Source organism: Crocuta crocuta, unplaced genomic scaffold (genome assembly GCF_008692635.1).
Source record: "Crocuta crocuta isolate KB4526 unplaced genomic scaffold, BGI_CrCroc_1.0 scaffold170, whole genome shotgun sequence".
NCBI lineage: Eukaryota > Metazoa > Chordata > Mammalia > Carnivora > Hyaenidae > Crocuta > Crocuta crocuta.
The window spans coordinates 2520725-2533870 of NW_027527853.1; the positions used below are offsets into that span (position 1 = coordinate 2520725).

A 13146-nucleotide genomic window follows, 5' to 3' on the forward strand; every position below is an offset into this window, starting at 1 on the left:
TCTTCTTAGAATGAGATTAGAATTCCGTACTGTTTTACTCATCTCTACTCCACACAAATTACTTGCTTATGACTTTTGGTTTCGGTTTCTTTAAGGTGCAGTGAGATGTTTAAAAGGGCCTTTAACAACAATCTGGGTGAAGAGTGAAGAGTTTGGAGTTTCTTTCGTGACCCTCCTGCCCCCTGGTCCAGTCTTTTACTTAATTCAACAGCCCTTTAACTGGCAGCTTTGAGTTTATTGACTTTTTCCAAAGCATCCAATTTTGTTTTCAATGAGTTGACTCTTTCTTTTCACACTAGTATTTTGTTCACTTGTATGATAGTTAATTATGTTTTATAATTATAAGTACCCCCGGCATAGATAGGTTTGGGAGCAGACATAACTGGTTCTTGTAAGCAGTTACTCCAGGCTCGAGGGCAGAAGCAGAAGTGTGCTGTCCTGTTGGCCATGAGGACCGGAGTGCCATGGGCACAGAGGGCGCTCAGTCACCCTGACCCTGAGCTGGCTGAGTGGGGGTCGGTGCGTAATGTGGGGAAAGGCACTCTTCAGAACCTGGCTCTACCGCTCAGTGGTCACTTGGGTGAGTCGCTCACCTCTGGGCATCCCAGTTTCCTCAACTATCACAGAGACAACTCAACAGTCAAGAAACATCCTGAGCACATATTAAGAGCCAAGCCGTGTGACAAGTGGTGAAACTTTCCCTTGGGGTTGTTGCAAGGAGGTGGGGGGTGAGGTGTCGGTGAATCAATGTAAGCCCTTGTGGTCATACTCAAAAGGAAGAATCCCATCTGTGCGTTCTGCTTCCCTCTGTTGGTGAGGTAGTGCTTCCAAAACATTTAGTCTGGTGCCCGGCACATGGCGAGGGCCAATCAGGACCGGTAACCACTACTGTGTTACTATTCTCCGCTACCTACAGGTCCCTCGCCATGCTGGGTCCCCCCTTTAGTGTCTTTTGATTTTCTATTTTAAACTGGCTGTTGAATTTTTTTCCCCCTCTTAAGTGTTTTCAGAAATTGAAACCAGAAAGATGAGAAAGTCCTGGGGGAAAACAAAACAAAACAAAACCAATGATCACCAGACACTGTAAATATAGGATTAATTTACTGGACAAGGTGAAGGAACTTGAGGTGATCTGATGTCTACTCCTGTTGCTTTAAGGATTATATTGGTGCTCCCCCCCTTTTTTTCCCCAAGGCAGTGATGTGTTCCCCCGGGAGCCCTCCCTTTTGAGTAAACCTCCTCCAGCTCGTCTCATTGGACCGTGCTGGAAAATGATGCCTTTCTCACATATCAGACGAAGGGCGACCTCCTAGGAGGTTCCACAGGCCAGTTACTATTGGCCACAGAGAATTACATTTCTCCCTCCCTCCCAGTGAAAGAAAGCGCTTACCGAGCAGGGTTTCTCATGTCCAGCACTGTTGAAGGAGATGGTTGTGCAAGGCCCAAACTGTGCTATAGTCTGGAGGGCGGAGGTTGCCTTGTACACCTGTGCTCCAGCCTTGGTGTGCACGCAGGTCACCTGGGGATCTTGTTAACACACAGACTCTGACTCAACAGGTCTGGGGTAGAGCAGCTCTTACCAGCTCCCAGGTGAAGCCCCTGCAGGTCTGTGTGAGTACCAAGCTTCTACATTTGCAGGTATCACAGCCCCGGTGGGCTGGCGCCTGGTGCTCTGGTGTCAGAGAACTAGGTGCTAAAGGTGGCCAGATGCATCTGGTTAGGCATTGCTGCCTTCTGGGAGGAGTCCGGGTCCTTTCTGCATTATGTCTTCTCGTCCAGGCCACGTTCCAGGACCAGACTTCTCACTTCTGCCCTGTGTTTACAAAACTGGAAAGTTGTCTGTCCACCCCTAGAGCAATCAGAAATGACGGGCATTCTAGTCATTAAAAATAAAGGAGTCGCTCTGTATTGTCTGGCACGGAAAGACATCCACAAATTGTTGAGTGAGGAAAATGCAGATGGCTGAATACTTTTTCTTCTATTACTTGAAGTTTTTTAAAGAATTAAGCATGTGTTTTCTTTAAAAAATTTTTAAAAATATTTTATATATTTCTGAGAGAGAGAGATATAGCATGAGAAGGGGAGGGTCAGAGAGAGAGGGAGATACAGAATCTGAAACAGGCTCCAGGCTCTGAGCTGGCAGCCCAGAGCCCAACGCGGGGCTTGAACCCATGAACTGAAATCATGACCTGAGCCGGAGTCGGACGCTTAACCGACTGAGCCACCCAGGCGCCCCAAGCATGTGTTTTCATAAATAATTTAAAAAATCAATAAAACTATGATCATTTTGAAAAAAGACCTAAAGCAAACAAACAAAAAAGTTAAGTTGCCATGGAGTCAAATGTGGATGAAAGCAAAAGCAATAAAAAATCAGGACCTCGTGGCTGGTCCTACCCCATTAGGGTATATCTCACATTTCAAGTGTACATGGGTATTTAGCTCAGAAAGCAAGATCATATTTGAATCAGTGCCTTCTAAGTTACCAGGAGTCTTGTAAATCCAACTGTGCTGATGATGAGCAAGGGAGGAAATCATGGAAGGGGTTGTCTGCCTGCTGTACTTCAGGTTCTTGGTGGGGAGCTTTCACACGTGCTCTGTGCTCCTCCTCCCCCAGTGTCAGATGGCAAACTCCCACTTTATAGATGAAGAAACTGAGGTCCAGAGGGGCGCCTGGGTGGCTTAGTCGGTTAAGCGACTGACTTTCGCTTAGGTCATGATCTCACGGTTCGTGGGTTCGAGCCCCATGTGGGGCTCTGTGCTGACTGCCAGCTCAGAGCCTGGAGCCTGTTTCAGAGTCTGTGACTCCCTCTCTCTCTGAACCTCCCCTGCTCACGCTGTCTCTCTCTCTCCTAGAAATAAATAAAACATTTAAAAAAAAAAAAGAAAGAAACTGAGGCCCAGAGGTCATTTCCCTGGGGTTCCACAGTGACCCTGTCAGAATTGGAACCCTGTGCCTTCTCACTCTGAATCCAGTGCTTTCTGGAAAGTCTTTGGACTTCTGGAACACCGAGGCACCTTCCAACTCATCCTTTCTTCTCTCTTTCAGACGACTAAACCGGAACCAGCTGCAAAGTTTGCCAGAGCTGCTGTTCCAGAACAACCAGGCTCTGTCGAGGCTGTGAGTGACAGTGTGGCCAAAGCGCTGTCTGTGTCTGGTCTGTCGCCCTGTGGGAGGGGCAGTGTGTGGTCAGGGGGGCCCAGAATTTCCCGTGACGGTGACCCCCTGGTCCTCACCTGTCAGGAGCTGCGTGGGGCATCAAAAGCCAGGCCCTTTCTGGAGGGAGGTGCTGCAGGGGGGCATCTCTCTCTGGTGAGCTCTTGGCGGAATCCCCTGCCTCTGACAGTGTGGCAGTGAGAGTGTTGTGGGAGTGGGCGTTCTCCTCAGCTGCGATGCCGGGCCTTACACGGAGCACTGTCTTTGCACTGTCTCAGCCTTCGGTAACCTGCCCTGGGTTGAATATTTATTCATTCGACTAAGCCCTTCTTGGACCTATTTCTATTTTCGGGTTGGAGTAAGGAGGTCTGGAAGCTTATTAACCGTGGCATAGAGTTGTACTTTTATTTGCTATAAACGTACTTCTTCCAAGTTTAAAGGGTAGTGGCTAATTCTGCTACTCTGTGATGTGCTAGATGTGTCTGTAATTGTTCTAGCATTTGTTTCATTTTGTGAAACGTCTTGGGTTGGAGAGGACTTTAGAGATTATCTAAGGAATCTCTTCTGCAATTCCTTAGCCTGTGCTCCGTCAGTCTCTGCTTAGCTACCTCTCATCACAGGGAGTTAACCAGCTCCCCACCCCCCAAGTCAGTTGCTTTATTGGACAGATCTGCATATTAGTAACATTTTGTTAACTTCGAGCCCCATATCTGCTTTCCAACAATTTATGTTTTCCTTCGTTTTGCTTTCTGTAAGTATCTAGAACAACTGTGTACTCTTGTTAGATTTTTAAAAATGTTTACTTATTTTTTTAATGTGTTTTTTTTTTTAAATTTCTGAGAGAGAGAGAGAGAGAGAGAGACAGCATGAGCAGGGGACAGTCAGAGAAAGAGGGAGACAAAGAATCTGAAACAGGCTCTAGGTTCTGAGCTGGCTGTCAGCACAGAGCCCGACGCGGGGCTTGAACTCACAAACTGTGAGATCATGACCTGAGCTGAAGTCGGACGCGTAATGGACTGAGCCACCCAGGCGCCCTCTTTACTTATTTTTTGAGGGAAGGAGGGACAGTGAGAGAGAGAGAGTGCATGTGAGCAGGGGAGGGGAAGAGAGAGAGAGAGGATCCCAAGCAGGCTCTCCTCTGTCAGTGTAGAGCCCAACTCGGGACTCAAACTCATGAACCAGTGGGATCACAACCTGAGCCGAAACCAAGAGCTGAACCCTCAACCGACTGAGCCACCCAGGTGCCCCTCTTGTTAGATTTAGGAAAGGCTGTCAGGATTTTGAATTTTAAGTTGGGAGGTTTTTGAGTTCTATCAGTTGTTGCCGTTGACAACCTGGTTGGGACCCTCTGTATGGCCAGCAGAGTGCTGTGTGGGGGAGTGAGGCTGCTGGTCTCCCCTGGAGAACCCTGTAGGCAGCACCGGCATGGAGGAAGAGGCAGCAAGTGACTTAGACAAGACTGAGGGTCAGGGGCTGGGTGGGAGATGGCAGCCCAGGGCTGCCTNGTGACTGGGCTTCTGGAGTTTAGATTAAGCACAGCCAATTCTTTCCACATCTGTCATGATTTCTAGAACTCCTGATTAGCCTAGTGGTCTCCAGGCAGCCCCTGGGTCATTGAACCTGCCTTCAAGTTTTTGTCTTAAACTGTCCAAAAGATGTCTATGGTCATTTCCTGTTTCTTCCTCCTTCTGGCCTGGAGGATCTCCATAGTGACCCTCAGTGATGACCCCTTCTGCTGGCCTTCACCACCCCTGGGCTTGAGCTGGGTCTTCTCAGTCCCCCATCGCTTGGTGGGTTGGTGCTTTCATTCTGGACCCGTACACGGTGGGCACCTTACTTAGCTGCTGAAGTTACAAGATCCTTCCCAGCAGGTGCACCTGCCCTAACATCGCCTTACTCCATGCTTTAACCTGAGGTCTGTGCCATTACTGGTCATGTGCGGGCGCTGGCCTTGCCCTGCCCTGGCTCCAGCAGCTCCTGTTTTCTCCGCACTGTCCTTTCTGGAAGCTGGTTCTGGTAGGCCTTATCACAGCCCCGCCTTTGTAAAAATTCATCCTGAACATCTTTTCCCGTGGTGTCCTCCTGTGCTTTTATTCCCCCTTTCCCCGAGCCCTGTCTGCCTTTCAGAGGTCTGCCCCCACGCTCCCAGAGGCATCTGTCTGCCGGGCTTCCCTCCCCTCGGCCATCCCGATCCACTGTCTTCCGCTGTCCAGGGTTCAGAGTATGTGTGTAGTGTGTGCTCGCCATTGAGCTCTGGGTGCCGCTTTGACCCTCTCCCATTTATATTATGAAACATTTTATTTATTTATTTAGAGAGCTAGTGGGGGAGAGGCGGCGGCGGGGGAGAGAGAGAATCCCAAGCAGACTCCTCACTGACAGCACGGAGTCCGACGTGGGGCTCAAACCCATGAACATGACCTGATCATGACCTGAACAGAAATCAAGAGTCAGGCACTCAACCCACTGAGCCACCCAGGTGCCTCATGAAACATTTTAAAAAACTTATTTTGAAATTTCAGCTTTACTGAGGGAGAATTGACATATAAAGTTGAAATATACTTAAATGTACACTGAAATGATTTGCTACCCGTATATGTGGTAAAAGGATCCCCAGGGTAGTTAATTAACACATCCATCATTTCACATGTTTATCTTTTTATTTATTTCTTTGTTTATTTTTGGTGAGAACATGTAACTTCTACTCTCATAGCAGATTTCAATTATACAAGACGGTGTTGTTAACTGGAGCCATCATGTTACACATTGGATCCTCACATCTTATTTAATATATATATATATTTTAAATCTTACCAATGTTTTTTTAAATGTTTATTTATTTATTCATAATGTTTTAAAATGTTTATTTCTGAGAGAGAGAGACAGAGTGTGAGGAGGGGAGGGGCAGAGAGAGAGGAAGACACAGAATCTGAAGCAGACTCGAGGCTCCAAACTGTCAGCACAGAGCCTGATGTGGGGCTTGAATTCATGAACATGAGATCATGACCTGAGCCGAAGTCGGACGCTTAACTGACTGAACCACCCAGGCACCCAGGACCTTGTTCATTTTATAGCTATAACTTTGTACCCTATTATCTACCTCTTTCTATTCTTTCCCACCCCCAGCAACCACTTTGCTATTTTCTGTTCTATGAAATTGACTTTTTTTTTTTAGATTCAACATATAAGTGATACCATGGAGTACTTGTCTTTCTCTTTCTGGTTTATCTCACTTGAGCAAAATCCCTCAAGGTCCATCCGTGTTATTACAAATGGCAGGATTTTCTTCTTTTTCATGGCTGAATACTATTCCATTTATATATATTATATAAATATATATATTATATATGTAATATATATCTCACATCTTTATCATTTATCCATTGATGGACACTTAGGTTGTTTCCATCTCTCATTTATCTAAAAATATCCAAGACCCCCTCATGTGAATCTAAATTCACAAACTTCCAGCCTTTTGCTTGAGGTTACTTCTAACCCTATTCATGTTTTGAGAGGCTGACAGCTTTGACCGTATCCTTCCACCCACTCTTGGGGATGAAGAGGAGGGGACAGCTCCACAGGGGTCTGTCTTTCTACAGCTCTTGGGTCTACCATTTACCAGGGGTATTGGTGCCCTGCATGGCCGTGGGCTCCCCTCCTGACAGTGGTGACACAGTGTGGTCCATGTAGCTGCCTTCTTGGCCTGTGTCTGGAGAGCTTGGACCCTTGGTAGAATGGGAAGGTAGCCTGGAGGAGTAGAAAATCAAGGGTAAGGTGGTCCTGGGTTTCTCAAGGCATAACCCCGGTGGTCTAACTTCCTGGGGCCTGCTTTTCTTTCCTGTACGCTGTTGGGTTATCATGAGGCTGAGCTGAGATCATGCACATAAAGCATCCCGGCCTGCAGCGGATGGCCATTGTGCTCTGGACAGCGTTGGAGAGCGGATGGCCCTGCAGAAGCCGGTGCTCCTGTGTTCCTGTTTTGTCTGACACCTGTGACCGTGTGAGGCGAACAGTGTCTCATGGTTTTATTGCTGTCAAAAGTCAGGACGAAAGTCAAGGTTGGAGAGGCAAAGTGACTCCTCAGGGTCAGTACTGAAGCCCCTTTGGACTCCCCACCCGGTGTCTTCATGGCTTCATATTTTGCTGGAGAAAAGTACTTCTATGCTTTAACAAGTATTACATAACTGGATTTTATATCCAAAGGCTGGCACAAGGAACTCTATTCAAGGAGTGGAAAATCCATGGAAGGGGACAGGAGTCTGCCCGACTCCTGCTCTTGGCACCCTATAGGACTGGGGGCTGGAGGCATTGGATGTTCTTCCCCCGGTGGCCTGGGGCTGGCTGTCTTGGGGAGGGGGCCAGTCAGCAGTGAATAGAGGGCCCTTCTGATCCAAGGCTTGGTGGATCTTTGGGGAATATTTCCAGGCTCTAGAGCCAGAACCTTTCCTCAGTGCCTACTGCTTTTTTAGGCAGTGGCCCTTAACTCTTGGGAAGAGCGTAGCCAGACCTGGGGGGAGGGAGACTGCTTTCTCTAGCTCTCCTTGAATATTTTTTTTTTTAATGTTTTTTATTTATTTCTAGGAGAGAGAGAGAGAGACAGACAGCGTGAGCAGGGGAGGGTCAGAGAGAGAGGGAGTCACAGACTGAAACAGGCTCCAGGCTCTGAGCTGGCAGTCAGCACAGAGCCTGACGCGGGGCTCGAACCCACGAACCGCGAGATCATGACCTAAGTGAAAGTCAGACGCTTAACCGACTAAGCCACCCAGGCGCCCCGACTCCTTGAATATTTCTTAAGCTCATCTGGAAGCACAGGTGTGCCTGCCAGCAGGACCTTGAGGAGGAATCCCGTGCGGTGTCCCCACTTAGGTCAGCAAAGGACTGGAGTTCATGACTGGGACCCCCTTGGTTTAGTGTAGCATGGCGCCCTTCCAATTCAGGCCATCTCAAAAGTGCACCTTCTGGGGAAGATAGTTAAACAAACCCTTTTATTGATCTGGTTGTTTGTCTGTGGTGTTGTGGCCTCACTGAGTTTTTTTTTTATCTTTGTTGTGGTTCTAGGAAACAGTGACGAGCAAGTGCTTAAAGATTTATTTGCTAATATTCTTTGTCCCACCTCCCCCCTCAGTCTATTGACTTGAACACCTCTCATTCCAAAACCCCTCTGTTAACTCTCTCAGCCCACTTGGTCTGTCCAAGCAGCATGTGGGCACGCTTGGCTCCAGAACAGAAACTCCTGCAGGCTGGTGACGGTAAGGGTGCGGTGGGGTGCTGTAGGGGCACAACCAGTGGACTTAGTTTCCCCAGGACAGGAAGTAGAGTGTAGCTGGGACCAGGACTGAGATGTGAGCGTGTTTCCAGTTCTTTCGGAATATTTGCTTATTATGGGCTTATGGACGACATCTCAGTTCCAACATGACTTTGGTTAGCCATAGTGCCAACTCCTCTCCTGCTTCCTCTGACTTTGGAGTTAATCCCCAGGTCTCGGGTCCTAACTCTAGATTTCTGAGGAGAGAATCTGGTTGGCTCACCTTTGGTCATGAGGTCTTTCCCAGGCCACAGAGCTGTGTTGGGGGTTTGTGGATCACCCAGTGCTATCTTACCAAGGAGCCTGCTCCTCCTCCAGGACCTGGGGAGGGGGGATCACATCCCCTTAAGAGGCAGGGTAAGAGGGGAGGCAGGGCCTGGTGTTTCTGGTCTCTCACTTGTTGGCCTCCCCTCTGCTTTAAGGGATCCGTTGCTAATCCTTTCCACCTGGAGCAAATCATGGGCTTTCGGCAGAGGCCATTATGCTAACTCAGCATGAAGTAGGCTTGAGAGAGACCGAATGTACAGATAAGGTGTGGTCCCAAAGTGTCTAGCACCCTTTGATGATACAGTCCACATTTGTGTTGATTTTGTGTGGCTGCCAGGTGTTAATGTCCTCTTACTGGCTATTTTTTGGTGGTATTTCCCCCTGAGCTGGGTTGGTCTGTCCATCTCATTCCACACGTGGGACCTGAGGCCCAGAGAGGTGACTTGCCTTGGACGACAGAGCAGTGATAGGGCGATAGGGTTGGAATTAGACACCATGCCTTTGAAGGTCCTAAATCTCACATTTGGGGATCGATCCCAAGGAAGTAATAATACCTGGGCACAAACATGTTCACTGCAGCATTAACTAGAATTTTGAAAGAATATTCCTCTATCAAAATATAGAATATTGAATATAGAAATAACCTAAGTGTCCAATGTTGAGGGAACACTTAAGTAAATTCTGGAAAGCTACTTGATGAGATATTTATATCATCATCAGAAGTGGTCTTTATGGAGGATGTAAAGCAATGCAGATAAATGTTTGTGTTATCAAAAGCCAGGATGCAAAATTGTGCTGACAATATAATCATGAAAGAAATCACTCTAAAGAATGCACGGAAAAAGACTGTAAACTGGCAACAGGGTTTGCCTCTGGGTGACTTTTTTCTTTTCTGTATTCCTCAGATATTTTGAAAAGAAGCATGTGTAATTTTTATGGTAAGAGACCTCCCAGCTTTTATAAGCAATGGCAAGCTTCTGTGGTCTGAGTTAAAGCGAGTGTTAGGTATGTGACGTTGGAAGACTTCCTCTAACCCCATCGAGCACCGAGCACCATTTTGCTCTTTTATCAGATAAAGACAATACCGTCTACCTCACAGGCTATTGCAGATTGGAGAAAGGGGTAACCCACTCTCATGTCAGCTGTAAACTTGGTGGCCCATAGTACATGCTCAGGAAATGTTAGGTGAATCCATGTGGAATTGCTTTGGAGGCAGCAATGCAGCCTCTAAGTTGACCTTGCACTTGAGCCTTTGTCCGCTGCTGGTGATTCATCCTTACCTGTCTTAATGCAGAGCCATCTGCTTGTTTGCAGGGACCTCCCCCAACAGGTTTAACATTTTTTTTTTCACGAGAGGCTGTTTTTCATGAGGTGCACCCACGGAGGCACCTCTAGGGGCCACGGAGAGAGGCTGGTGTGCCAGCTAGCAGAAGGGCCCCACAGGCAGTGGCTGGGATGTGACCTGGGACAGTCACTGCGCAGGCTCTCAGGAGTTGACAAGGGAATCTGGCTTTTGTGCTCATGGGTACTGTCCTGAACAAGCACAGAGCAAGTAGTTGATGTTGCCCCAGAAATGTTTCTTTTTTCTTTTTTTTTAATGTTTATTTATTTTTGAGAGACAGAGGGACAGAGCGTGAGTAAGGGAGGAGCAGAGAGAGAGGGAGACACAGAATCCAAAGCAGGCTCCAGGCTCTGAGCTATCAGCACAGAGCCTGATGCGGGGCTCGAACTCACAAACCGTGAGATCATGACCTGAGCTGAAGTCGGACACTTAACCGACTGGGCCACCTAGGTGCCCCCAGAAATGTTTCTTAGTACCCTGGAGTCACCTGTGCGTTCTCTGCTTCCTTGGGGATGCCCCCACTGAGGGTGGGCCCCGAGTTCCTGCTCAGCACCCCCACCCCCTCACCTCTTTAGAGGAGAGCGCTGCCCACACTCCTTGTCCACAGTTAGAGGGAGTCAGCATCTCTGCAGAAGAGTGCCCATCCTGTGACGTTCTGTCACCACCTGGGGCTGCCAGGACAGTCACGAGAGGTCTCAGGACCGCAGTTGTTACAGCAATTGTTAGAACAAATGCAAGGCTATTCTGGGCCAGGCTCAGGCTCAAACATTATCTGATTTCATCATCAGAACATCTCTGATGTCAGCATTTCCCCCATTTTACAGATGAAGGAATGCAAGCTCAGAGGGCTGAGCCCTGGTCTCTCTGATGCTACAGCTCATCCTTCTATATTATCCATCCAATTCCTCTTACATCCACCTCCTACTAACCACACATTCACCCCCTGCACCTATCTACCTACTCATCTTCCCACCACCTACCTATCCCCTCAGCCCCATCAACCTGTCATATACCCACCCCCTATCCACCTCTGACTTGATGCACTGCTGCTTACCTATCTACCAACTTACCAGTCAACTTACCCATCTGCCATCTGTCTCTGTACCCTGTACCATCGCTCCACCCCCCATCTCCTCCCAGCGAACACACTGCCGCCCACCTAATCCATCTGCCTGCCTATCCACTCTCCCACTCATTTAGCCATCAATCCTGCCCATCCAGCCCCCCATTCATTCACCTTCTACTTCCCCATTTTCCAGTCCACCCATAAACCTGCCCATCCACCTGCCCGCCCATTCATCCAGCAGTTACCCAGGGCCTCCCGTGGGCCAAGTGCTGTTCTCAGCCCTGAGAATACTCGCAGTGGGCTGTGTGAGACCGACAGGTAGGCACGGTCTGTCCGGGAGGGGAGCATTTATCATCACTGCTTTTTGAGAGCCATCTGCCAGCCTCTGACCACAGCAGGACGGAGTGGGTAGAGGCAGATGCTTCACTAGCTGGAGCTCTGTCTCCCACCACGATGGTTATACCATGGTGATGGGTTACCGGGATTTGGGGTTAGCTTCCTTCCCTGACAGTCAGTCCCTAGAGGATGTGGAGATGCTTCATGGACTCACACAGGGGTCAGACATGTTTGAACCTGACGGCTCCTCTTACATCAGCAAAACCCAGTCTCCATTCATGTTTGGGTGTGCAGCACAGAGGGTGTCAGCCTCTTTGCCTCTGTCCTCCCAGATTTGGGGAGGGGCCTTCTCTGCTGCCTCACAACACCCCGTCTCGCTGCTTGCTTTCCCTTCTTCATCCAGAAGCCACTTCTGGAAACCGAGTTACTCTGGGCTTCGTTTTAGCCTTGCAACCAATATGTCTCTGGACAAGATCAACCTTTTGTGTCTCTGCTGGATGTGGAAGGGGTGGGGGTGGGTGATTAAGGGCGGCCCAGGGCATTTATTTCCCCTTATTTATATCCCTGCTGTAAGGACCAGGATAGCTCATTAACAGAGCCCTGGTGGCTGGAGAGGCGTGGATGTGATATTCCGCAGGAGCCCTGTTGAAGAATGCCTGACCCTGCCGACCCCGTCTGGAGCTGGGTTTAATTAAACTGTCAGCACTGGTCAGAAGAACAAAGCCTCCCTTCCAGTTCTGGTCCCCAGCCCCCATCAGAGGCGGGAGGGCATTCTCTGCTGAAATGAAGAGCTGTTAAAAATGGATCTGTCTTGCCTCCAAGGGAAATTACCCGAAGCAGGAAGGTGACCTCGCTATTGTGACACGTCCACTCTGGGCGGCAGATCTGCGGGGCTGAACCAGCTGTGCCTCTGAGGACCCTGGTGCATGAGGAATGGGTCTCCTGTGGCCGCCCCTCACTGGCCAGGGCTTGCTTCCTGCCAGACCGCTCGCTGCCTTAAGATTCCGTCCCTTACTCCCTAGACTTCACTTTTCCCGGGAAGGACCTTCATGAGCTTTGTCTCATGACACATTAAGTCTGTGAGATGTTTCTGGCAGTAATGATGCAAAGAAGCTTCCTCGACCGCTTGGGAAGTACTGTAATGATGCAAAGAAGCTTCCTCGACCGCTTGGGAAGTACTAGGTCAGCCCCTTTAATCTGCTTCTGTGCGTTATAAAGCCCCCCAGGGGACATGTAGCGTGTTGCATTGGCCAAACTGATTTGACCTTGAAACTCTTCAAAATCTTTTTCTTTTTTTTCTTTTTCTTTTTGGGAATACCTAGATCTTGTGGGTCTGGTGTCAGGCAACTTGCTGAGCTCTGGCAATAGGGATCATGGTTGACTCAAACCCAGGTCCTTCGGATCCAAACCATTAGTGCTCTGCCTCTGTATCATTAGTACTCTAACTGGTGTGAGTGAGGGTTGTCTAGGGGAGTTTACTAAAATGCAGAGATTATCAACCAAGATCCCGTGATTGTAGATGTGCAGGGGCCCAAGAATCTGCATTATCAGCAAGCCCCGCTTCATCTGGTTCTTACTTTGAGAAGCCTTCCTTCCCAACACACTTTGATGGGCCTTAGCTGGGGCCTCCCTTTGCCTCTGCCTGGCCTGGTTAGGGTGTGGGAGCCACACTAACGGAG

The 13146-nt window shown here is 48.7% G+C and overlaps 1 protein-coding gene across 1 annotated transcript in view; it reads left to right on the forward strand.

Annotated features, from left to right (window-relative positions):
• SLIT1 (slit guidance ligand 1) overlaps positions 1-13146 on the forward strand; it is a 175169-nt gene that overhangs the window by 26104 nt on the left and 135919 nt on the right. The window contains exon 5 of the mRNA XM_077780329.1: positions 3047-3118. Within this exon, the coding sequence (XP_077636455.1) occupies positions 3047-3118 (72 nt within the window). The remainder of the gene's footprint in view (positions 1-3046; positions 3119-13146) is intronic.